At 40.4% G+C, this 24,098-nt stretch overlaps 1 protein-coding gene across 1 annotated transcript; it reads left to right on the top strand.

The window, feature by feature from the left end:
- The first annotated feature begins 4 nt into the window (after positions 1 to 4).
- ndufs4 (NADH:ubiquinone oxidoreductase subunit S4) lies at positions 5 to 23,805 on the top strand. Its single transcript, XM_047380495.1, has 5 exons — positions 5 to 158; positions 2,725 to 2,803; positions 21,443 to 21,615; positions 21,761 to 21,834; positions 23,601 to 23,805. The coding sequence occupies exons 1-5, from the start codon at positions 76 to 78 to the stop codon at positions 23,702 to 23,704; spliced, it is 513 nt and encodes a 170-aa protein (XP_047236451.1). The 5' UTR covers positions 5 to 75; the 3' UTR covers positions 23,705 to 23,805.
- The last annotated feature ends 293 nt before the right edge of the window (positions 23,806 to 24,098 follow it).

Raw genomic sequence — 24,098 nt, 5'->3', positions numbered from 1 at the left:
CCACTAACTTTAACCATCATCATTCCGTTCTGTTTGTTTCTATGGGGCTACCGTACGTAACTGTTGACTACAAACATGGCGTCTTCAATGTCACTTTTCGTTTTAGGTCGTTTGTCTGCGAGCAATGTTGCTTCCAGGATCCTCCTCAATCCTGTCAGGTAATGTAATGTTGATTATCAGATGGTTTTATTGCCGTGCATGTTACTGTTTTTGGGATTGTCAGCTCCGAGACGCAAAACCTCCGAGGCCGATCAATCTGGTTTGTCCCAGGCTAAAGAAGACACAACTGTGGAAGCTAACCTTTCTAAAAAACAGAAATAATGGAAAAAAAAAAAAAAACAAGAACATTTTGGGGGTTAGTTGTGTCTCTTCGGCTTCCTCGTTTGGTCTTTGCATTTGCTAGACTGTCAGATAAATGTCCTTACATAAATGGTATCAGGTAGCTGATTAGCTAAAGCTAAGTCGAGCTACAAATCACTTTAGGAGCAAACCCAATTGCACGCTTTGTGCTGCTTCGCGCAGCAAAATCCCATCACTAATGATCAGCGCGACACTATGAACTTTTCTTTAATGAGACGCGTTATGGGACAGACTGGGCTTTTACAACTAGTTTCAGCAACCTTACAGTCAAGGAAGCTAGCAACCAGTAGAGAAACTGCACTGAAAGTGAATAATCGGGCTAAAATTTACCATATGTACCACAAGCTATATGTATGCTTTGATCGTTTGTTTCTTTAATATAAAATCGTGTTTGTGCTGAAAGGAAAAGTTGTCTCACGTTGAGTTAGTGTAGTTTGGGTGTCACATTTGTGTTGTTTGCTAGAGACAGCTGGATAAAAGGGCTGTGACCTTGTTTGATTGTGGCTTGCTAACGTATCTTGCATGGCTTAAGTTATCTTTTAAAAAGCCTACTTCTTCTATTTCTTTTGGCTTTTCCCTTTCCAGGGTCGCCACAGCAGGTCATCTGCCCCCATCTAACCCATCTTCTGCATCTTCTTCCCTCACACCCACTACCTTCATCGCTTCTGTAACTCCATCCATAAATCTCCTCTTTGGTCTTCCTCTAGGCCTCCTGCCTGGCATTTCCAGCCTCAGCATCCTTTTACCAACACAAGGCTTTTACAAAGCCTACAGTGAATGTAAATAGTATATACACCCCTGTTTAAAGAACCTTGTTTTCATGATGAAAACATTTGACAAGAAAATATAATTTCAAAACAATTTCCACCGTTAATGTGATGTCTAACTTGTAAGACTTAACTAAAAAAAACTGAAATAATGTGGTTGCATACGTGTGCACATTGTTAAACTAATATTCTGAAGCATCTTTTGTTATTTTAACAACACTTTACGGTGTTTAGTGTAGGAGTCTTCCACCATGAAACATGTTGACTTAGCTACATTTGCTTTGCAAAAACGCTACAAATCTGTGAGATTGTGAGGGACTTCCTCTTCAAATGACCTCCAGTGATTCAGAGTCAGGCTCTGGCTGGACCATTACTAAACATTGTCTTCTAGTAAGGCCAACCTGTTGTTGATTTGAATGTATGCTTTTGGCCATTGTCATGCCTTTTCTGCCAGCGTTAACTGGTCTTTGGAGCTGTTCCTAATCCAGCCCCTGGCTAAGGCCCCAGTTCTAGCTGAAGAAAAACAGCTCCAAAGCATTATGCTGCCACCACCATGTTTAAGTGATGGTATGGTGTTCATTTCGTGATCTGCAGTGCTGTTTTTGTACCAAACAGAACAATTACAATTGTTATCAAAAGATTCTACTTCTGGTTCGTTAGAGTATAACACATTATCCCACATCCTTTCGAGAGACTTTAAATTAGTGTTTTTTTTTTTTTTTTGCTAAATTTAGCCAAGCTTGCATTTATTTATTTATTTAGTTTTTTTTTAAAGATAAGGCTTCCTTCTTGCCACCCTACCCCACTGCCTAGTCATATGAAGAATACATGAGAATGTTGTTGCTCAATAAACCACCACACTTTAATTGGTTAACCTCTCTGCTAAAGTAGCCAGCCTGCAGTCGGCATGTTTAACAGACATGCAGCTCATGGCTTACCAACTGCAGGTGGTCCTCCTTTAGTTTTCACTTTAAGACAGTCTGTGATATTTGTAATCGAAAACTTCCAAACAGCCCGATTTGCTTGTCGTGTTAGTGAAGAAAAAGTGTAAGTAGGGTCCATTCAGATTTGGCATAACCAGTTAAGGTAAAAATCAGCTATTACTGGCCAGTCAATCAATGCATCTCTTTGTTTCATCAAGCTCAGCACGTCTTTTCCATTTTCCTATATGAAAAGCAAAGGTACGCTTTTGTGCACAATATTTACACAAATTGTCACAGTCATATTTTGATAATTAGTATATTATCCAGAATGTGCCCTTTCTTGGCTGAGTGGCGATGGCCCTGTGCCGCTCAGTGTCAGGATGCGGCTTTACTTTCACAAAGAGCTCCACAGTCTTCGCCTGCCAGTCATCCACAGCCAACATTAAGCACGTCTCGTCATTAGGATGAGAGGGAGGCTCTGCCAGAGATTCACCAGACAGAACTAATCAGTGGTGGGGGGGGTGAGGGCTAACTTTCCTTGTCGCTTCCTTTTCACTGTATCCGCACCCCACCATGTTTTTCAAGACAGCAAAATGCCACTTGTTTGTCTAATGTACTTCTTTGTAGTGGACTGTTGAGTGTAATGTCTATAAAATTATTATTTTATTTTGCAGGTCTGCAAGCACATCACCATCGAGGCTGGCAGAGAAAGCAGGACAAGACACCCAACTTATTACTGTTGATGAGAAATTGGTAAGGATCCCTCCTATTCAATGTGACACATAGCTGCTTTTTTTTTGTCTGCTCTGTCATCTACCAATTATTTTCTTGCTAAACTGTTGGAAACTCTCTTAATCAGCTTGCACAGGACAGTAGGCTTTTGCAAAAATTTAATGGCAGATTTCGTCACTAGTGTGCATGCTCAACTCTCACATCAAGTCTTTTGGCAAAGCCCTCCTTGCTGTTACAACCACTGAATAGCTTACTGAAAGAAATTTATGCAGCAAATTGGCAGAAATGTTGCAAGTAAAGGTCAAATCAGGTTTTATTTAGTTTGCAAAGCAACATAAGAACTATGGATAGCTAATATGGATAAAATACAGATCACATTAAAAGTAACTTGGATTATAAACATTGCTGTATCAATAAAGTACATCGAGCCGCTACACAAAGAGTAACAGAAATGTACCCATACAGTAGGAGCCCTATCTTGGCTCCAGTGTGCCTGACCCTAGATTATTAATGACTAAATATTGGCTGTGGTCATTACCGCATCACTCAATGCCTGAAATGAACTTTTTCTTTCACAGGTCAAGCAGAGTGCTAGATGATTATCTAACAGGCAAACGACTAAATTGCCTCTTTGAGCCACATGTATTGCATTCACAACTTTTTCACAAACAAAACAAGAGGCAGAGTCGTATCCTATGAAGAAATAATATAAGTCTGCAAGCTTCAGTTCACAAAGTTTGACAAATTCCACCATGTACAGGTCCTTCTCAAAATATTAGCATATTGTGATAAAGTTAATTATTTTCCATAATGTAATGATGAAAATTTAACATTCATATATTTTAGATTCATTGCACACTAACTGAAATATTTCAGGTCTTTTATTGTCTTAATACGGATGATTTTGGCATACAGCTCATGAAAACCCAAAATTCCTATCTCACAAAATTAGCATATTTCATCCGACCAATAAAATAAAAGTGTTTTTAATACAAAAAACGTCAACCTTCAAATAATCATGTACAGTTATGCACTCAATACTTGGTCGGGAATCCTTTGGCAGAAATGACTGCTTCAATGCGGCGTGGCATGGAGGCAATCAGCCTGTGGCACTGCTGAGGTCTTATGGAGGCCCAGGATGCTTCGATAGCGGCCTTTAGCTCATCCAGATTGTTGGGTCTTGAGTCTCTCAACGTTCTCTTCACAATATCCCACAGATTCTCTATGGGGTTCAGGTCAGGAGAGTTGGCAGGCCAATTGAGCATAGTAATACCATGGTCAGTAAACCATTTACCAGTGGTTTTGGCACTGTGAGCAGGTGCCAGGTCGTGCTGAAAAATAAAATCTTCATCTCCATAAAGCTTTTCAGCAGATGGAAGCATGAAGTGCTCCAAAATCTCCTGATAGCTAGCTGCATTGACCCTGCCCTTGATAAAACACAGTGGACCAACACCAGCAGCTGACACGGCACCCCAGACCATCACTGACTGTGGTACTTGACACTGGACTTCTGGCATTTTGGCATTTCCTTCTCCCCAGTCTTCCTCCAGACTCTGGCACCTTGATATCTGAATGACATGCAGAATTTGCTTTCATCCGAAAAAAGTACTTTGGACCACTGAGCAACAGTCCAGTGCTGCTTCTCTGTAGCCCAGGTCAGGCGCTTCTGCCGCTGTTTCTGGTTCAAAAGTGGCTTGACCTGGGGAATGCGGCACCTGTAGCCCATTTCCTGCACACGCCTGTGCACGGTGGCTCTGGATGTTTCTACTCCAGACTCAGTCCACTGCTTCCGCAGGTCCCCCAAGGTCTGGAATCGGCCCTTCTCCACAATCTTTCTCAGGGTCCGGTCACCTCTTCTCGTTGTGCAGCGTTTTCTGCCACACTTTTTCCTTCCCACAGACTTCCCACTGAGGTGCCTTGATACAGCACTCTGGGAACAGCCTATTCGTTCAGAAATGTCTTTCTGTGTCTTACCCTCTTGCTTGAGGGTGTCAATAGTGGCCTTCTGGACAGCAGTCAGGTCGGCAGTCTTACCCATGATTGGGGTTTTGAGTGATGAACCAGGCTGGGAGTTTTAAAGGCCTCAGGAATCTTTTGCAGGTGTTTAGAGTTAACTCGTTGATTCAGATGATTAGGTTCATAGCTCGTTTAGAGACCCTTTTAATGATATGCTAATTTTGTGAGATAGGAATTTTGGGTTTTCATGAGCTGTATGCCAAAATCATCCGTATTAAGACAATAAAAGACCTGAAATATTTCAGTTAGTGTGCAATGAATCTAAAATATATTAATGTTAAATTTTCATCATTACATTATGGAAAATAATGAACTTTATCACAATATGCTAATATTTTGAGAAGGACCTGTATATATATTTTTTGTTGGATTTAAGAATTAGCATCTCTTCTGCTACACTTAAAAGTGTGTTTTCCTTTCCTACATGAAGCGCAGTGTACAGTGTTTTGCCTCCATACTGATTCTTTTTCTGGTTTTTTTTGTTGTTTTTTTTGGCACAGTCTACTTGTTTTATATCAATAAACACATTTTAAAAAAAAAGATAACCTGAGTAAATACAATTGCAGGTTTCAAGTAATGATTATATTTATTAAGGGAAAAAAGCCACATAAACCAGCCTTGTTTAATCACAAATTAACTGCGATTGACAAAATGTTTTCTTACAGTAATCAGGGCTCAAATGAGCAGCCAGTCAGCTTAAAACCAGCTGACGTATAGTGAGTGGGACTGTGTTGCTGTAAACTATTTATGTAATGTTTCATAACTCAATTTTCAGCTCTGAAAGACTGTTCAAGCGCCATCGGACTGTGACGGTCGGCTTGACTGTGCTGGTTTAAGATGGATGAAAGACTAGTCGGTTAACTAGAGTTAAATAGAACTGATGCTTCTGAAAATAAATGTTCCTGTCCTTGTAAAAATAGCTTACTGATCCTATATCTACCAGCCAAGCCTAATTTGGTGTTCAGACTTGATTTATTTGTGGCCTTCATTGACTTAATGTGATTTAGATTTTGGAATTTCAGTCTATGTCTGAATAATTCGAGAGGAAACCTGGGTCAATAGGAAGTCATTATTGTCTCACATGTAACCTGCAAGTCTGCCAGGCAAACTTGTAAATGTTTAAATTAGTAGATTAGTATTTGACCTCAATCTGGCATTTGACTTCTCAGATATTTACACGCTCTCTGTCTGCTAAAAAAAAAACAGGGAATTATCTGCTGCTAACTTTGCTCAGTAACTACTGAGACTTCCCAAAGAGGTGACAAATTTATGGTAGGTAAATCCTGAGGGACAACAGTAAATTAGGATTTTACAGCCAGAGTGTTCTGAGACTGGCCTGTAGTTTTACATGCTTATAGTTGAAATAAAATGAATGAATCCAAGACTCTATTTGAGGTGTTCGAAATGATTTTATGTGGACTGTGACCAGTTCAACGATGGTGCTAATTTGGCCCTCCAGCACATACGGCAGACATCTTTTTTGTTTTTTTGTTGTTGTTTTTTTTACTAAAAATGTTCTCTAACAAGTAAAATCTTTATAAAATGTTGGGTTTTGCACAAAGTATTTATGTTTTAACCACATTTTTTTCCTTGATTTTAATTTCCAGCGTAAATATATCTACCGACTTTACTCAAAAGCAGACTTTAGGCACTTTAGACTGTAAGCAGGCTAAAGACGTCAAGCGTCTTCCAAGAAAGAGTAAACCATTTACCATTTTTTTTTTTGCTTCTATTATTTCTATAGATTTCCAAAAGTGTTTAACTATAATACTTTCAATTTTCGATCAAGATTAGGATTCAGTCTGATTTCAACTATAGAGAGGAAACGGGAAGCTCAGCTTTACAACACTTGTTGAAGCAATAACCTACCTTTGCGCTGTTTTCGTATTTTTGCATTCTTTTCTCCTAAAATATAAGTCAACTAGTCTCGGGAAGTTTGGCTCCTATGGTACCTTTTGGCAAAAACAACCAACTACAAGCTGGATAAAAATGTGCAGTTCCCTCATGCCTACTGTATAGGTCATGCATCTGAAATCTGAGCTCAGCCTGAACAGAGATAAACCAGGGTTTGAAGAGGCCAAGGTTAGCGTTTGAAGTTTGTGGTTTTTTATTGAAACATGAGGGACATAGACTATTAGTGCAAAAAACGGGACTTTGGGGGAATAAGGGATTCTGTTTTAGACTTTTTTTTTTTTTTTTGAATGGGCAGGGGGCGGTGTGGGCAGCGTCTGGAGGCTTTTGTCCCAAAGCAAAGCTGGCCATACTGGCAGACAAACCTTTGGCTGGGAGTGTCTGTCTCTGTCCTCTCAGTAGGGGCCACCAAGAGGACCCGCAGGGACAAGAAAAAAGGGCCTCCAAAAAACAGGGAGGGATTTTAAAGAAAAGAGGTTTGCATGGAAAAAAGTTTGTGAGACCCTCTGAGACTGGATTGGGGGGAGAGAAAAAAAAAACAGTGGCCACCTCAGTGTTGTTTGTCACAGAGCTTCCTTTGTGGTGTGTTGTTGCTGGCGACGGCGGGAAGTGCTCTAATGCTCACCCAGACGGGCCAAAAAGAGAGGCCCTCAGCTGTTTACAGTACAGTGTTCTCAATCGTGCATAAAAGAGGGCAGCGAGAGTCCTCTTCCTGTCGGGCATTTGGTGTATGTCAGCACGCTAGTCAGTCATCAGGCCGTCGATAAGTGAAAATTGCTTCTGGTGAGACCGATTGGCAAAAAGATCTCGATCTTTTCAGAGGTCATGTCGGGTGGCGATGCTCCCTGAGGAGAAAGTGGCGTGCTGCTTGTTGTGTATAACTTCATTTGGATGAGGCTGCAATTTCGGGCAGGTCAAGTGATAATTTGGATTTCACTCCAAAAACTGTTAAAGGTTTCTGTCTGTGATACTCGGTTATATTGTACTTTGTTCTTGCCTGTCTAAGAAAATGCAACCCCTTACAGGAACTCGCATCTCTACAGTTTGTGTGTTCCTGTCTATTATACGGAATAATTCCGTATTATACGGAAGGACAAAAACATCTATCTCTTCCAGAATCTAAACAATTTTATTGAAAACGATCCCTCAACACTGGCTGCCTTGGTCATTAAAGCATCTAAAATCAACAATTTTTATACAATATTTTACAAAAGTATTCACGTCACACCATCAAATTATTTGATTGTACATGGTTTACAAATGTTCTTTTATGAACAAGACAATTGTGATGTGAATTTGTGAAATTGTTCCGGCTTGAATAAAGTGGATAGAGAACATCTTTAAACACAAATGTTTTGATCATGCTGCTGATTTTCAACATGATTTAGGTCATGACTAATGCACAAATATACCTTTTGATGTGTGTTTGGGGTAGTTGAAACTCTGACCCAGTTACAAGCCTTCTGTGGCGTCTAAGGTTTTCTTCTAGGATCAACCTGTATTCCTGGTCCTGTCAACTTAAGACGAGCTTCCCTGTTCCTGCTAAAGACGAGCATTCCCGTTGCATGATACTGCCAGTTCTATGTCTCACAGTGAGATGGTGTGTTAAGAATGATGTTTTCTCCAACTCATAGCCTTTGTATTCCAGTACTTTCATTTTGGTTTCAACTGCACCTTCTTCTACATGTTTGCTGTGTTTCCTACGTTGCTTGTGGCAAACTACAAATCTGACTTTTTACTTTTTTATACTTTCTTTCAACAATGTCTTCCTTCTCGCCATTCTTCCATGTAAAGCATGTTTGTGGAGTGCATGACTAATAACAGTCCTGACAACCCATTATCCCACCCGAGCTGTAAATCTGCAACTCCTTCAGAGTTACTGTTGGCCTCTTGGCTCGTTTCTCTCCTTTCTTTAAATGTATCTGTAACTTTATCCTTGACCTGCCACATGTGTTCCTGCGCTTTCTGATGCTGTTTGCCAGCCAGCCCAAACACCATCATTAAATGTGCGGACAAAACAACAATCATGGGGGCTGATCTCCAGCGGTGATAAGATAGCCTACAGGATGGAGGTGGGAATGCTGACAGCCTGGTGCTCCACCACCAATCTCATTAGAAACAGCAGAAAAACCCAAAAGATTGTGGTGGATTTTAGGAAGTGCAGAACATCTCTTGCACCATCAATCATCAACAGGGAAGCAGTGCAGAGGGTCCCCAGCCCTAAATTTCTGGACATCCACATCACCTTACACAACATGACTGAAAAACAGTTTTTCCCTGTGAAACTGCTAAATGGACACACGCACACACACACACACACACACACAAATACCTTGAAATAGCTTTTTTTTTTCTATGGGATAATAAAAGGCATACTCTGTTTTCCTGCGTCTGTGAAGAATTCCTCAAATCCCCAGAAAACAGCCTTTCTTGCCTGTTTTAATTTTAATTAATTGAAAAGCTGGAAATTTTTTCCCCTTTCTCAAAATGTAAAATTCAGAGCTTGAATTTATTACAAAGTAAACTTTGACATCGTTGTCTGAAATTTTGGATCGATGCCATACAGAAAAGACCTGCGTGATGGAGTTCCAGTGTACGGAGCTGTTCGCTGGAGCGCCGGGCCGACGCGCCTTTGTTTGTAATTACTGTTTGATTAAGCATGCTGGGCAGCTCCCAGGGTCCGGCTCGCTGGCCACTGATACACAGCTTCACGGGGAATGTCTGTGACCTCAGTCAATTAGAGTCATCTCCTTTTTGCTTGAACGCTCCGGCCCCCTTCTGCAGAAACAGCCACAACAGCTGCCTCCATAAGCGGTAGTTTGTACCCCCGCACATTCACAAGTGTCCAAACGTCTACTACTCCTGCTTCAACCACGGCCAGCTCCGCTCCCTGTCGCCACATAAAGACAACACTATAATCTTAAAGCACTTGTGAACCCTTGTTATAGAGTTCTCCAAGGGCTCCGGGGTTTTACTAGACGAAGAAGGACAGTTATTAGGCCGCGAGGAATTGAAGGAGAAGGAGGAAAGCTGATGGAGAGGGGAAAGGGGGGTATTAGATTGGTAGGGCCATTTGATTCTTGGCCTGTTGTGTTTGTTTAATGCAAAATACTTGGTTTCTAGTGGATCTTGGTGCACACCACTTGCCTGGCAATTGACATCACATCTGGGCACAAGATGTGGGGTTCGACTGCGGTAAGGTGGTTGACGCAAAAGGCATGTTGTTGGTTCTTTTTAAAGACCTAAATTGGAATCAGATTGAAGGGTTCTGTGTCTGTCAGTCAGCATTAATCTTGACTGACAGTGTTCTTCATGTAGGATGATTTTAATTGGCCTGAAAATGGAGTCAACTAGGAGTTTGAGTTCACTTTTTGTTTTTTAAATGCCCAAATCTGGAATACCAAAAACTTTGGAACAAACTCTTTCCTTTTTAAAAGTACAGCTGTTAAATGGAGAACATTTTACGTGTTTGCAAGAACAATGTATTTAGCTTTTAACCTATTTTTTGTAAACAAGTGAGTAGTCCCTCCATATGCAGACAGGAACTTTGCCTGCATACCTGTCTCAGTCCAGATAGCCCAGGCATGTAAATATGTGTAGCAGCGGCACTTTAAAGTCTACAGTACACAGGTGAATACTTTCAGATTCAGCCTACTTTTACAGACAAGGTGACCTACCGTGGAGCAGACCACATTCACTACCCCAACTCCCCCCTGTTTTTACCCCCCTCACCCTCTTCTCCCACCCTTCCTCCCTCCTTTACACACAGCAAATTAAGTGTCTGTTTTGTCTGGTTGAACCTCTCATATGGTGCGTTTAACCAGAAGGGGGGAAAATAAAGATCTTGCAGCTCAAGTTTGGAGTATAGCGGGTCAGAGGATGTTAGTCTTTGAAGAGTACCAGACAAGAGGATTTATTATGCATCATTCAGTAAACCTATTTCCTTTTATTAACGCTCTCTTCCACTGAGAACCAGCCTCTTAGGAGGACTCTTCGGCTCTGTCAGTGCAGGCTTCCTTCACAAAGTGTCTGGTTGGGTTATTTCTGTTTGCCTACACTTGCATTTCTGCGTTAGTTGTAAAGGCAACTGCTTTTAAAACTTTATTCCCTCTTGTTTTTTCAAAATCTGACAAAGGTTCCAAAAATGTATTCTGACGTTTGCCTCATGAGTAAGAAGATAAACAACTAAATGAGTAACAGAAACGAATGGATCACAACCGTAACGTATGAGTCATATTACTGTTGCACCATTTTAAAGGTACAGGTAAAATAATCTTTCTATAATTTATAATAAAAGCTTTGTAAGCAATCCTGCAAAATGGCAACAGTCAGTTGTCCCAAACTTGTGGATTTAGAAGAATGTAGAAAACATTTTAAGTTGTTTCACCTCCTAGAAAGTGTTGGACATAAACAGGCAGGCTTTTTCCCAACACTTTCCCAAATGACCTTTCCTGTTGTCCTCTTCTTCCGATTCTCACTAGTATGTGTAATGCGAGATCCGAGATGACCCTCGGCCAGCTGCCTCTCATTCTCCAGTGTTGGATCACTCCCACACATGAGCAAGCAAGCAACTTAATATTTGTTGCTATTAGACCTGCCCCCCTCCTATGTCCAATCAGTAATTGGCATGCTTTTTGCTCTTCAAAGACATCTGTAGGTGGGAACCGGCAGAGGCTGATGAGTGAGCCTCTCGGTCTGGGTGTGGGCCGGCCGGTGTGGGGTTAAGGGTGATGTGTTTGGGCTTTCAGCGCATGCTGACTCAACATCATTCAGCTCGGCTGACCTTACCGCCCTTTAGGCCGCTGAGCTGCAGTTTTGGTGTACAGGTGTTCGTCCTGTGATAGGCTGCAACTTCGTAGTGTCGTAACTATTGTGCAAGATCCACAAAAACGTCGAGGTTAATATAGAAATGCTTCATCTGAGCTGGTCCTGTTTATTGGTCTCTATCTGCAGAACCAAATGGAAATATCAGTTTATAGGAGTGAGTTTAACACTCAGAAACATTTGCTCAGCCATTGCAGCCACGTACCAGCACGGTTTATTTAGTTTTTAAAGCGCCTAGTTAGATTTGAACTTGGAATAAATGTTTTCTATTCCCCCAGTAATCACATTTGTTTAAAAGAAATGAAAACAAATTGTCACATCCTTATCCTAACAGATACTCAAGTTTAAGAAGCCTAACAAAAAGACGTTTTAAAGTCAGTGATTGGTATTAATCTAACGATAATCAAATTCAGAATGAGTAAATGCTAAATATCTAATATCTGTGATAAACAATTTATCTAAACCAATAAAAATATTTGAAAAACATGTTAATCCTCTTGTTTCTGTCAGGATTATTCCTCCATGTTTTGTTTTACCCTCAAACTTCGGTTAATGGAGAGGTAGTTATCATAACAAATGATCCGGTCATTGAGGATCATTGCAAGAACACGTGGGAAGTAGTTTTTTTTCGCATTATATCTAGTACTTTTTATTTATTTACGTAATTCTCCTTTTTTCTAGTGGTTTAAAAACTGAGATATAAAGTTCACTTTAAAGAATGGGCGTGGGTGGTTAACAACAAGGTTTTTACGCCGCGTTTAAGTATTGAATCTGTTTCAATAAATATAAAAAAAAAAAAAAAAAAAGCAGGTGTGGGAAAATGTTTTTAGTTTCCGATAAACGTGCAACATAACGATATCCAGGTATACCAGGATTTTTAATGGTTACTGTTTTAAAATGGCTAAAATCTTCTAGCGTGACCTTTCTGTGGTTTAACGTCGTTTTTAATGAGATCCCGCAGTGGCCAGAGTTGTTGGCTGTAAGGAGCACACAGGAACGCAGCATTACTCCTTACCTACCTGTTGCTATGCACTGCCAGTCAGCTGGCCAAAATAACAATGCCTCACCTTTTCAGCGCCTCTAAAAAAAAGAAAAAAAGACAAATTTGACTGTCAGAATATTTCCTTTTGCATCAAACACAGAAAGTCGTGCTGTGAAAACTCCAACTTGATTCAAAACTACAATACTGTAAATGTTGTATATGTTACTTTTTTTGCAGCAGTAGGAATAATTGCTGCAATTGAACCATGTTTTACATTTCTAAATTAAATATTTGTGTAGATGCCGTTATACAACAAAACTGTGGTAGTTTTAATGAATGTTATCAAACAGTGAGAATCTTTAATGGACTATTCCTGTTTTCTAGACATAACTTCTTATTTCCATTATTTAAAAGTTAAACATTTTTGAATACCTGGGAAAAAAAATAAATGGCTACTTATATCGTGAACATTCTTCATTGTTTATTCAGTATTTAAACAAATATGAGTCACAATTCATTGAAAGTGTGGGTTTATAAGTCACTAACAACCTACAAATAAATGGATCAGGTTTAAATACTGAACAAACCACTTTCACTGTTTTCTTTGTGTTCCTTTTTTTTGTGTTTTTTACAAATCAAATAGTTGTTAGTTAAAGAAAATCTATTTATTGGAGGTTAATCCAGTTTAGTACTGATTACAGATTTTAAATTATGGTCAATTAGGTTTTTAAAACTTAGACAGATATGAGGCCAACTTCGGCATCATGTTTTATGACAACAAAGATGATACTAAAACTAAACAAGGTAGACAATTTTGTTGAAAAACAGCTGAGCCCAAAGTGATCCACACCCTTGGAAATTTTACATATGAAATTACCAAAAATTTTGTTTCGGATAGGAAAAGATGAAAATTTCTCAAAAGATTTAAAAAAAAAATGTAAAAGCTGAATCAAGTTTGATCAAACAATCTAATTTTATTCCAATTTTATTAAAAATGGCCGGTTAAAACTTGATTTATTTATGGATTTATTTATTTTGTATTGGAGCATTCAAATGTTTTATATAAAACTGATTCACTTTTTGTTGTTTCATCTTGTTGATGAGCTCTAAATCACATTTGCTGTCTTGGTAAAGCTCCGTTGCTTACAGAAAAGCATAACCCACCACAGAAAATCTCTTCTTTCATTTGGACCGGTCTTCAAATGATATCGGAAGAAATATGGAGGCCATGTTTTAGATCACTGAGAGGGAGAAATCTGGGTTTTATATCTTTTTGTATAAACTGTGGGAAATGTGGATATTCATCATCTGAAACTGACAAGATGTGTTAAACAATATGAAGGTAATGGTGGCTAGAGGAACACTTAGAGAAGCGGACAGTGGGTTGCTTATCCAGTTCTTCAGCGGTTTAGATTTTAAAAATGTTGCTCATTGTTGTCTGTTTTATTTAACTGGACAAATAAAATGGCTACAATAGTGATGTTGGTGTGAGGAAGCAGAGTAATGACACAGGCTAATTTTTAGCACTTAATTTACAAAACTGGGGACATAAGTGTGCTTTTGCTTTTGAAAAACTCAAACACTATTGAAGAAGTTGACGTAAAGCTTTAGTTTTTGGGGGGGTTTTGGGTAAGAAAAAGTTTTTTTTTTTTTTAAGTGAAAAGTTTTTCTCAAACAGAAAACTCTAATTCTGCATAACTGTTTTGTGGCAGAAACCTGTCGTCCCTAATTGAGTGGATCCATGCAGACGTTCCTACGTTTTATTTTGTAACCTGAACACCACGCTTCTGTTGGTTGCCATTTGATCCCTAAAGCTAAAAATAAAATGACCGACTCTGTGAGAATTGAAGTGGTAAAGTCCTTGTCTCCAACTCCCTTTTCAGACAGACGGCAACTGAACTCCCCATGTCTGAATGTCAGTCCTCCCTATGCTTGTTTTCTTCATCCTTTTTTTTAAAGAAGACTTAACTCATGGTTACATTAAATGAAACGCATGAGCAGAGGCCCTGGCTTCTGTTAAACTGTAGACAAATCAATTCAATAAAAAATAAAAACAGGGACTTTTTTTAATTCAGGGTTTTACTGATTAAAATTAGCTGGAGCATTTCCCAGTTTCAAAAAATGACCTAAAGAAGCAAAGAGGGCAAAACTTTATTACAATCCTTATAGCTGCAGGAACCTCTGTTGAATGTCTGATTATATGATAGTAGGTTCAACGGCTCCTCTCCACTAACTTTGTGTTCGACATAATTCACCATGCTTGTCAGCTTAACTTGACTTTCGGCACAATGATCTGTAACGTCTGTGAGGATGAGCAATTAAAAGTTTGGTTTCTCTTCTCCCAAATGATGATAACATCAGAGTTTTTCATAGGTGAAGTAAAGATGGTTCAAGTGATATGGCTGAACCCCTGGTAATATCATCAGTGCACTGGCCGTTTCATAATTCTGCATGGTATGTAAAACTGCAACAGAGTGAATATCTGAACTGTAGTCATCTGAGGATACGCAGCCCATTGCATAACGCTCCACAGTCGGTATTCCTGTCCAGCCGTCGCGTGAGAAGGTTCTTATGAAGATTCAAAGACTTATTTAAATCTCATTTAGTTATTTTTTAATCTCACATTGAAGCTGTCCAGGATGCATTAGGAACTTTTTGTTGTGCTCATTGGATGGTATAAACTGTTAAACTAAAGTTCTCTCCCGGGATTTACTGAAGGTCCACGTATTCCCTTGACGTGACGCTACTAAAGCAATAAAGTTTGGATTTAGAAGTTTTCTTCCTCTCACGGTTTCCTTATAAGATGCTTTTTACAGAATGGGTTTCTTCTAAATGTACAGTCCATCATTCACAGATGATCCTCTTTCTTTTTTTGTTAAAAGTGGGAATCTGGATTTATTTTTCCATCAGCGTTTTTCAGTCTGTTTCATTTTACTGTTGTCCTTGTTTGCCATGTTATATATTTTCATGGGATTTATTTTGGTGAGAGCCTTCAGCTTTTTCAGCCTTCATATTTACACTTCTTCACATGTCAGTTACTAGAGAATAGATTTCCTGGACCCATTGGGTCCAAAAACATGAACCAGCTGAGCTGTCGTGCACTTTTAAGTTGAACCAACAATGCATTCAAGCTTCAGCTGAAGATTCTTGAAGCTGGAAGCTCAGCATCCTTCTCTTCAGCAGTTTTTCTTTCCTCCAGACTGAAGCACTTTGAGATGTCTTTGTTGTTCACACAGAAGTGGTCAGACCCAAGTTTCTGTTGGAGTATTAGAGGTACCAGCATTCAGCAGTCTGGTGGGCCAAGCAGCCCCACGGCAACAGGCTCCTATGCGCTTTTATTTGGCAAGTAGCCAGAAGGTGTCAGAAATGTTGACACGCTTTCACGTGACGAAGACTTTGCCGGCCAATCCTCCCCCTCCCTTCTTAGCGCCCGGCATTCTGTCTGCCCAGCCAGGTATTGTAGGGTCCTGTGAAGGCCCTCTGAATAGTGTCAAACTTGATAGTTCTCATTTTGCTTCCTGTACATGGCAGAAGAAAAAGTGCCCACCGTGTGTGTTTTCCTTTTGTGACGATCCTTTCTGGTCCTCCTGGGAACACACCACATTCCAGCCACAATCGACCCCCTCCCCCTTTGTGAATCCGGGCATTGTGGGTGTGCCTGTTATGCCGATAACTCTCCTACCTCTCGGGTGTAATGAGAAAATAGTATCATAGAGGTCCAGAATATTATTTCTGTAAGCAAAGCTAAATAATGAGCAGAAATGTTTTAGCGATTTGGCAGAGTTCATGTTCCGATAATGTGCAGATCAACTCCCTCCGAAATGATTTAAGGTCTGCTACATCTGGACAAGTTACCACACCAGTGTACCATGCATGAGCCCCATGTGTCAGTCATGGTTTATGTAACTACATACGCGGAACCATAGTCTGACCAGCTAATCTCAGAGGCATCATTTCTATTGTGGTTCAGAGAAAGAACCATGCATCCAGGCACCAGAACTACAGCAAATGAGCAAAAACATTTCTGATTACAAATATGATTCACTTCATGTTGTAATGTTTTTGTCTCCTCTCCAAGACTTTCAAAAAGTTCCTATCCTTCCATTTTTGGGAATGCAGATCTTAGAAAACGCTTGAAAATGAAAGCTAAATTCAAGATATATTTTTACTCACCAAGTTTATGAAAAAACCTGCTTTTGTTGCTATGCAATACTATGTTGTGTGTTTTTGTGTCATGAACCATTACCCCCTCTGGGTGAGGAGAACATGTTTTCCTCCTTTTTGTGACAAGAAGGAATTGTTAAGGTTAAGTAGATAGGGCAGCCGGAAATAATTACCAAGCACTTGTGAAGTCCAGCCCCCCCACCCCCCACTTCTCCTTTTGTCTGCCCTTGTCCTTTCATTTTTAAAATTATTATTATTTTTTGTATATGCAGATCTTGTTTATGGTTAAATTCAGGCTGTGTTTGCCTCTTAGCACGGCAAAAAGATCTATTGCTAAAACAAGCTGTACTTTTGTGGTTAAACCTGTAATTTACTGGGCTTGAAAACCATCTGAGGCTCCTTGGCCATAAGAAAGGCGGGCTTTTGTGTGGGGTTCATGGAAAATGACCCCCTCTCTACAAATCAACTGGCAGATGACAGACAATGACGAAAATTAGATTCTTTGAAGTTGTAATGGCCATTGAAATGTGTAAAATTCTTGTATTGAAAGGAGAACCTCCTGGAAAGGCCTCAGTCTTTGGGTGGCTGCTGCCGCCGTGCTGGGAGGTTCGTCTGTGTTTTGTCGCCGACTTCCCAGTGCTTGTTTCCTAAATCCCTGAAGAATAGGTCCAGATCTTTGATAGAGAAGCCTAAAGGGGCTCCCAGGTCCCACCTACTCCAACTGTCACACTGGCATATATTCTTTCAGCCTAGTGATAAACATCTGGTAAACTGGGCTGCAGCTGCTTTAATGCAATATACATATATATACATATACATATATATATATATATACATATATATATGTATATATATATACATATATATATATATACATATATATATATGTATATGTATATGTATATATATACAGGGGTTGGACAATGAAACTGAAACACCTGGTTTTAGACCACAATAATTTATTAGTATGGTGTAGGGCCTCCTTTTGCGGCCAATACAGCGTCAGTTTGTCTTGGGAATGACATATACAAGTCCTGCACAGTGGTCAGAGGGATTTTAAGCCATTCTTCTTGCAGGATAGTGGCCAGGTCACTACGTGATATTGGTGGAGGAAAACGTTTCCTGACTCGCTCCTCCAAAACACCCCAAAGTGGCTCAATAATATTTAGATCTGGTGACTGTGCAGGCCATGGGAGATGTTCAACTTCACTTTCATGTTCATCAAACCAATCTTTCACCAGTCTTGCTGTATGTATTGGTGCACCGCCTTCAGGATACAATGTTTGAACCATTGGATGCACATGGTCCTCAAGAATGGTTCAGTAGTCCTTGGCAGTGATGCGCCCATCTAGCACAAGTATTGGGCCAAGGGAATGCCATGATATGGCAGCCCAAACCCAAACTTCACTCTGGGCATGCAACAGTCTGGGTGGTACGCTTCTTTGGGGCTTCTCCACACCGTAACTCTCCCGGATGTGGGGAAAACAGTAAAGGTGGACTCGTCAGAAAACAATACATGTTTCACATTGTCCACAGCCCAAGATTTGCGCTCCTTGCACCATTGAAACAGACGTTTGGCATTGGCACGAGTGACCAAAGGTTTGGCTATAGCAGCCCGGCCGTGTATATTGACCCTGTGGAGCTCCTGACGGACAGTTCTGGTGGATACAGGACAGTTGAGGTGCACATTTAATTGTGCCGTGATTGGGGCAGCCGTGGTTTTATGTTTTTGGATACAATCCGGGTTAGCACCTGATCATCCCTTTCAGACAGCTTCCTCTTGCGTCCACAGTTAAACCTGTTGGATGTGGTTCGTCCTTCTTGGTGGTATGCTGACATTACCCTGGATACCGTGGCTCTTGATACATCACAAAGACTTGCTGTCTTGGTCACAGATGCGCCAGCAAGACGTGCACCAACAATTTGTCCTCTTTTGAACTCTGGAATGTCACCCATAATGTTGTGTGCATTTCAATATTTTGAGCAAAACTGTGTTCTTACCCTGCTAATTGAACCTTCACACTCTGCTCTTACTGGTGCAATGTGCAATCAATGAAGACTGGCTACCAGGCTGGTCCAATTTAGACTTGAAACCTCCCACACTAAAATGACAGGTGTTTCAGTTTCATTGTCCAACCCCTGTATATATATATGTATGTATATGTATATATATATATGTATGTATATGTATATATATATATGTATGTATATGTATATATATATATGTATGTATATGTATATATATATATATGTATGTATATGTATATATATATATATGTATATATATATATATGTATATGTATATGTATATATATATATATATATATATATATGTATATATATGTAAATATCCCAAAGGTAATATCTGTTTTTCCTTTATTATTTACACTGATAATTTTAAGATGTTTATTGCTGAGCTCCAGCTCTACAGTCAAATTGATTTTAAAGGTGTTTGAAAATCATTTCTGTCAAGACAAGTTCATTGTTACAGTTAATTTTGTTATGATGTGGTATTTTGTACCACATCATAACAAAATCATTGCCTGTTGTTCATAGCTGAAGCAACACAGAATGTGTGTTTTAACCAAAGAAAGTTCAGCTGCTATTCACTTCCAATGAATTATGAATTACCTGAGCTGAAAGTTTTGTGGTCAAGGACAACTTGACATCAAGACTACATCTGTTGGCTGTTGCAGCGATTGCACTTCTTGTTTTGTTGCTATGATTCTGTTGTTCAGCTACAAAAAACTGCACATATTAAAAGATAAGAAGAAACTGATGTTAACAGTCTACAAGCCAAAACGCAAGAATTTAATTCTGGCCAGGTTTAAATTCAGATCAGAACACGGTAAAGGGTCGGGTTCAGAACTAAAAATGTCAAAAAGAATCCATCATATGAAAGGGACCATAAAAACAGAACCCAAAGATTTTGTTTCCTTTTTGGCGCCTATAAACATGTTCACTCCTTAGATTTTTAACAATTTATTGTTCTTCATCGTCCCCCTTATTGAAAGTGAGGATATGATGGTCAAAAACAGAAGACATGAAACAGTTGATTGCATGTTTCCATTTCTACAGCCAACACAGCATTTTCCTTTCAGCATCTTCCTGACGTTAAGACCAAGTTTTCAGGCCCTGAAGTTTGGGATTGTCTCCTGGTGACCTCTTGGAACAGTCGGATTGATATTTTTTGGCGTGATCACCGATGCTTTTCAGGAAAGAATCAGAGTCTATCTCAGTCCATATGAGGCTCAGGGAAAAACAATTTTTCCAACTTTATTTTTTTTTTCTCTGTTACAATTACTAATATTTAATTTAATGTAATTATTCACTTTCCTGCATGGTGTGGTGGATCTGTAACTTGAAGGTGGATCACATTGCTAGGAAAGCCAGCCGTCAAACATTTAACATCATTCATCAAAGTGGTTGATTCCTAATTTCTGGCAAAGCCTTTTAGAGAATATTGTCTCCATTCTAGGCCACACTTCCAGGTTGCTTCAGATTCATGACATTTCTGAGATTTTGACATAGTTGTAACTGCTTAATTCACATTTGTTTTGTCGGTTCAGGTAAAAGTCGATAGCTGAAACAAATTGACTTCAATGTCTTTATTGTATTAAAACCTTGTACTAGTCGTACTTGTCATCTTCCGCTTTATCCGGGACCGGGTCGCGGGGGCAGCAGACTCAGCAGAGACGCCCAGACGTCCCTCTCCCCATTCACCTCCTCCAGCTCCTCCAGGTGGAGCCCAAGGCGTTCCCAGGCCAGCTGAGAGACATAGTCCCTCCAGCGTGTCCTGGGCCGTCCACTGGGCCTCCTCCCAGTGGGACGTATCTGGAACACCTCCCGAGGAAGGCATCCAGGAGGCATCCGGTATAGATGCCCGAGCCACCTCAACTGGCTCCTCTCGATGTGGAGAAGCAGTGGCTCTACTCCGAGCCCCTCCCGGATGGCCGAGCTCCTCACCCTATCTCTAAGCGAGTGCCCGGCCACGGTCATGACCCAAAGTTCATGGCCACCCAAAGTTCATGGCCATAGGTGAGGGTAGGAACGTAGACCGACCGGTAAATTGAGAGCTTTGCTTTTCGGCTCAGCTCTCTCTTCACCACAACAAACTGGCACAGCGCCCCATTACTGTGGCAGCCGCACCGATCCGTCTGTCGATCTCCTGCTCCATTCTTCCCTCACTCGTGAACAAGACCCCGAGATACTTAAACTCCTCCACTTGAGGCAGGAACTCCCCTCCAACCTGAAGAGGACAAGCCACCCTTTTCCGGTATTAAAACCATTTCTTAAAAAAATGTAACAAAACAAAATGGTTGGATAGTGGTTTCAGTTAGATTTATAATACTTAACTTAGCTGTTGTTTTTCAATGTTCTTGTTTTGAGGCACAAATCAGCTCATCTTCCCCTTTATAAAATCCCTGTGGTGAGTTTGTGTCATCAAGTTTTATGTGAAAGTCTGTGTTCTGCCAAGGGACCCAAATTATGAATGTAGAACGCCCTACACAGAGAAAATGATGGTTGAGTCTTCATCATGAACTGACAGGAACAGTATCCCTGCCAAACAAAAGCCTCATCGGTTTAAGAAGGTTCAGCTGTTTCTTTTAACCGCAGTCAAAAGTGGCGAAAGCCTGAAGATTTTTATGATGGTTAATTTTTCCACCAGCCACAAAAGATGACCCTTATTTTTTATGTTTCCTGTCTGAAGTTTGCTTTTTGTCAACGTCTTTTGTCTTCTTTTTTCCTCCCTGGTCTGTTAGGACATAACAACTCTGACGGGGGTCCCGGAGGAGCACATCAAAACCCGCAAGGTTCACATCTTTGTTCCCACCAAAACGGCCATGCAGTCTGGCATCAACAGCACCAAGAAGTGGAAGATGGACTTTGACACCAGAGAGCGGTGGGAGAACCCGCTGATGGGCTGGGCCTCAACGTAAGTACGACGTACCCCTTCCTGCATCACTTTGAATAAAACTGGACCATTGTAAGGTTGAGGTGGTTCATTTTAATTGTGTCCTGTAACATTTAATTCCAGCAGTGAGTTCTGAGCGGCTCAAATCTCTCCCTCTGTGTTGCAGGGCCGATCCTTTGTCTAACATGGTGCTCACGTTCTCCTCAAAGGACGACGCCATTGCTTTTGCTGAGAAAAATGGTAAGATCCATAAAACCAAAAAAACCCAGTGAATTATTGGAATCTAAAGGAGTGGGACACACAAGGGTTGAACGTTATACTTTCCAATTTCTGATTGAGGACAGACATAAAGAGGCCATATTATGTTTTATGGCTTTTTCACTTCAGGTTCTTTATATGGTTTTTCAGTGATCTGCATAAGTATTTTATGTGCTGCACAGAGTAGCGCGTTAACAACTGAAAAGAAATTGATGCATAGTTTTCAAAAATCTGTACTAAGTATCTGAAAAGTGTGTCATGCTTACTTATTCTCCCCCTTTTATTCGGATACCCCTAAATAAAATCCTGTAGAACTAGCTGCCTTCATGCGTTACCCCGTTAGTAACCTTTGTGTGTTCTGATCTCAGAATAAATCCAGCTGTTCTGTGGAGGCCTCAGAGGTTTTTTAGAGAACATTGGTGAGCGAGGAACCCAGCAGACAGGTCAGGGCAAACGGGGAGCGGTTCAAAGCAAGATTAGGTTATAAAACAATATCCCAAGATTAAATAACATTATGACACACCGGTCTGTGGTTACTCTAGAGGAGCTTCACAGCTCAGGTGGAAGAATCAGTTGACTATTACATGCACTCTAGAAAACTGGCATTCATGGAAAAGTAACTAAAGAAAAGCCATTGGTGAATGAAAGCTGCAAGAGGTCCAGTTAGCCTGTAGATGAAGCAGGAACTGCATATAAGAAGGTGCGCTGGTCACATTAGACCAAATTTGGCTGAAAACCAACCATGTATATCACTCTAAAGACACCATCCCCTTCATGAAACACGGTGGTGGCACCATCATGTTGCGGGAATGCTTTTCTCAAGCAGTGACCGGTAAGATATTCAGTCACTTGATGAGCAAGGCTGGAGGTTCACCTTCCAGCACGCCAATGACTAAAAATACAAGCTGAGGGGCAATGAAATGTGTTTAAATCAAACATATTCATGTGTTGTAACAGCCTAGTCAAAGTCCAGATCTGTATTCAGTGAAAAATATGTGGAAAGACTTGAAAATTGTTGTTCACCGACATTCTCCACTAAATCTAGCTGAGCTCCAGCTTTTAAAAGAGGAATTGGAAAGCAATAAAGCCATTAGAAACGCCTTCTAAAAGACCTGCAGCTGGAATGAAAGTTGATTCTGCAAAGTTTTAGCTTTAAAATGCCACACTTTTCAGATGTTTATCTGAAACAAACATAAATGAAAAAATATATTTATTTGCTTCCACTTCACAGTGATGCACCACTGTGTTCTATCAGACCGAATTACAAAGTTTGCAATTGGAACGTGACAAACTGGGAAGAATTCGAGGGACACAAATATGTGAACTCTTTATTGCTCAGCTGATTCAGTGTTGTAGACCTAGATGCTGTCATCAAAGAATAGGAAGATGGTTATAATATATCACCCGTTAAAAACCAGAAAACAAACGTCATAGCCTCCGAACAACTGAGGCACAAAAGAAAAAAGTTTGGAATGATTCAATCTGAGCTGAACAGGCAGTAAAACATGAGGGATGTGTTTTCTGTCTAGCAGCAGTCAAGTTAACTCTGACTCAGAGAACCAAACCATCTGGGGAAGTTAGTTGAAACCAAGCAAAGGCAACTGACTGTTTTTTGCTCCACGAAAGTCATTAGAGACATTCTACACACACAACCTGTCAATGTCTGCAGAACACCTCATCATAGCTGGAACTCATCCCAAATGGGACGCTCTCACCCCTCATCACTTACTCTCATGTTTTCCCCTTAGGTTGGAGCTACGAAGTCACAGAGAAGAGGACCTCAAAGCCCCGGGTGAAATCCTACGGAGCAAACTTCTCCTGGGACAAGAGGACCCGGAGGTCCACAAAGTAAACCGAAGGCTCATCTGTTTGCTGTCCTGACTTTCGTGTGTCCCGCTACAGACTTGTATCATTCTTGTCAATAAATGCATAATTATATATAAGAAAACCAAACAATTGGGTAATTATTGCTTTCACTCGTCAAACATTCACCTCATTACTGACTACCTGACGCATTCTGGCCGCTTAATGAAGTGTTTGATCTCCCGGTCAAGTTGCGCAACAGCAAAACATAGTGGTACATTGAGAACACCCAGACAAATGTATCTGGAGGCCAAAGCCGAGGACATTGTTTTTATCTCATTTCCAAGATTGTTTCATTGTTTGGAGAGCTGGAATTTTAAATGGGACCTTTGAACGGCCCTTTTACAGCATCTGTGCGGTGTGCACAATCCTAAACTCTGAAC

Source organism: Girardinichthys multiradiatus, chromosome 12 (assembly GCF_021462225.1).
Source record: "Girardinichthys multiradiatus isolate DD_20200921_A chromosome 12, DD_fGirMul_XY1, whole genome shotgun sequence".
Taxonomy (NCBI): domain Eukaryota; kingdom Metazoa; phylum Chordata; class Actinopteri; order Cyprinodontiformes; family Goodeidae; genus Girardinichthys; species Girardinichthys multiradiatus.
Note: the sequence above shows the minus strand (reverse complement) of the source record. Positions and strands in the feature narration are given on the sequence as shown.

Coding starts and splice junctions, on each gene's coding strand:
- ndufs4 (XM_047380495.1), top strand. CDS start 76: ATGGCGTCTTCAATGTCACTTTTCGTTTTAGGTCGTTTGTCTGCGAGC. Junction 159..2,724: donor ATCCTCCTCAATCCTGTCAG/GTAATGTAATGT, acceptor TTTATTTTGCAG/GTCTGCAAGCACATCACCAT. Junction 2,804..21,442: donor TTACTGTTGATGAGAAATTG/GTAAGGATCCCT, acceptor CTGGTCTGTTAG/GACATAACAACTCTGACGGG.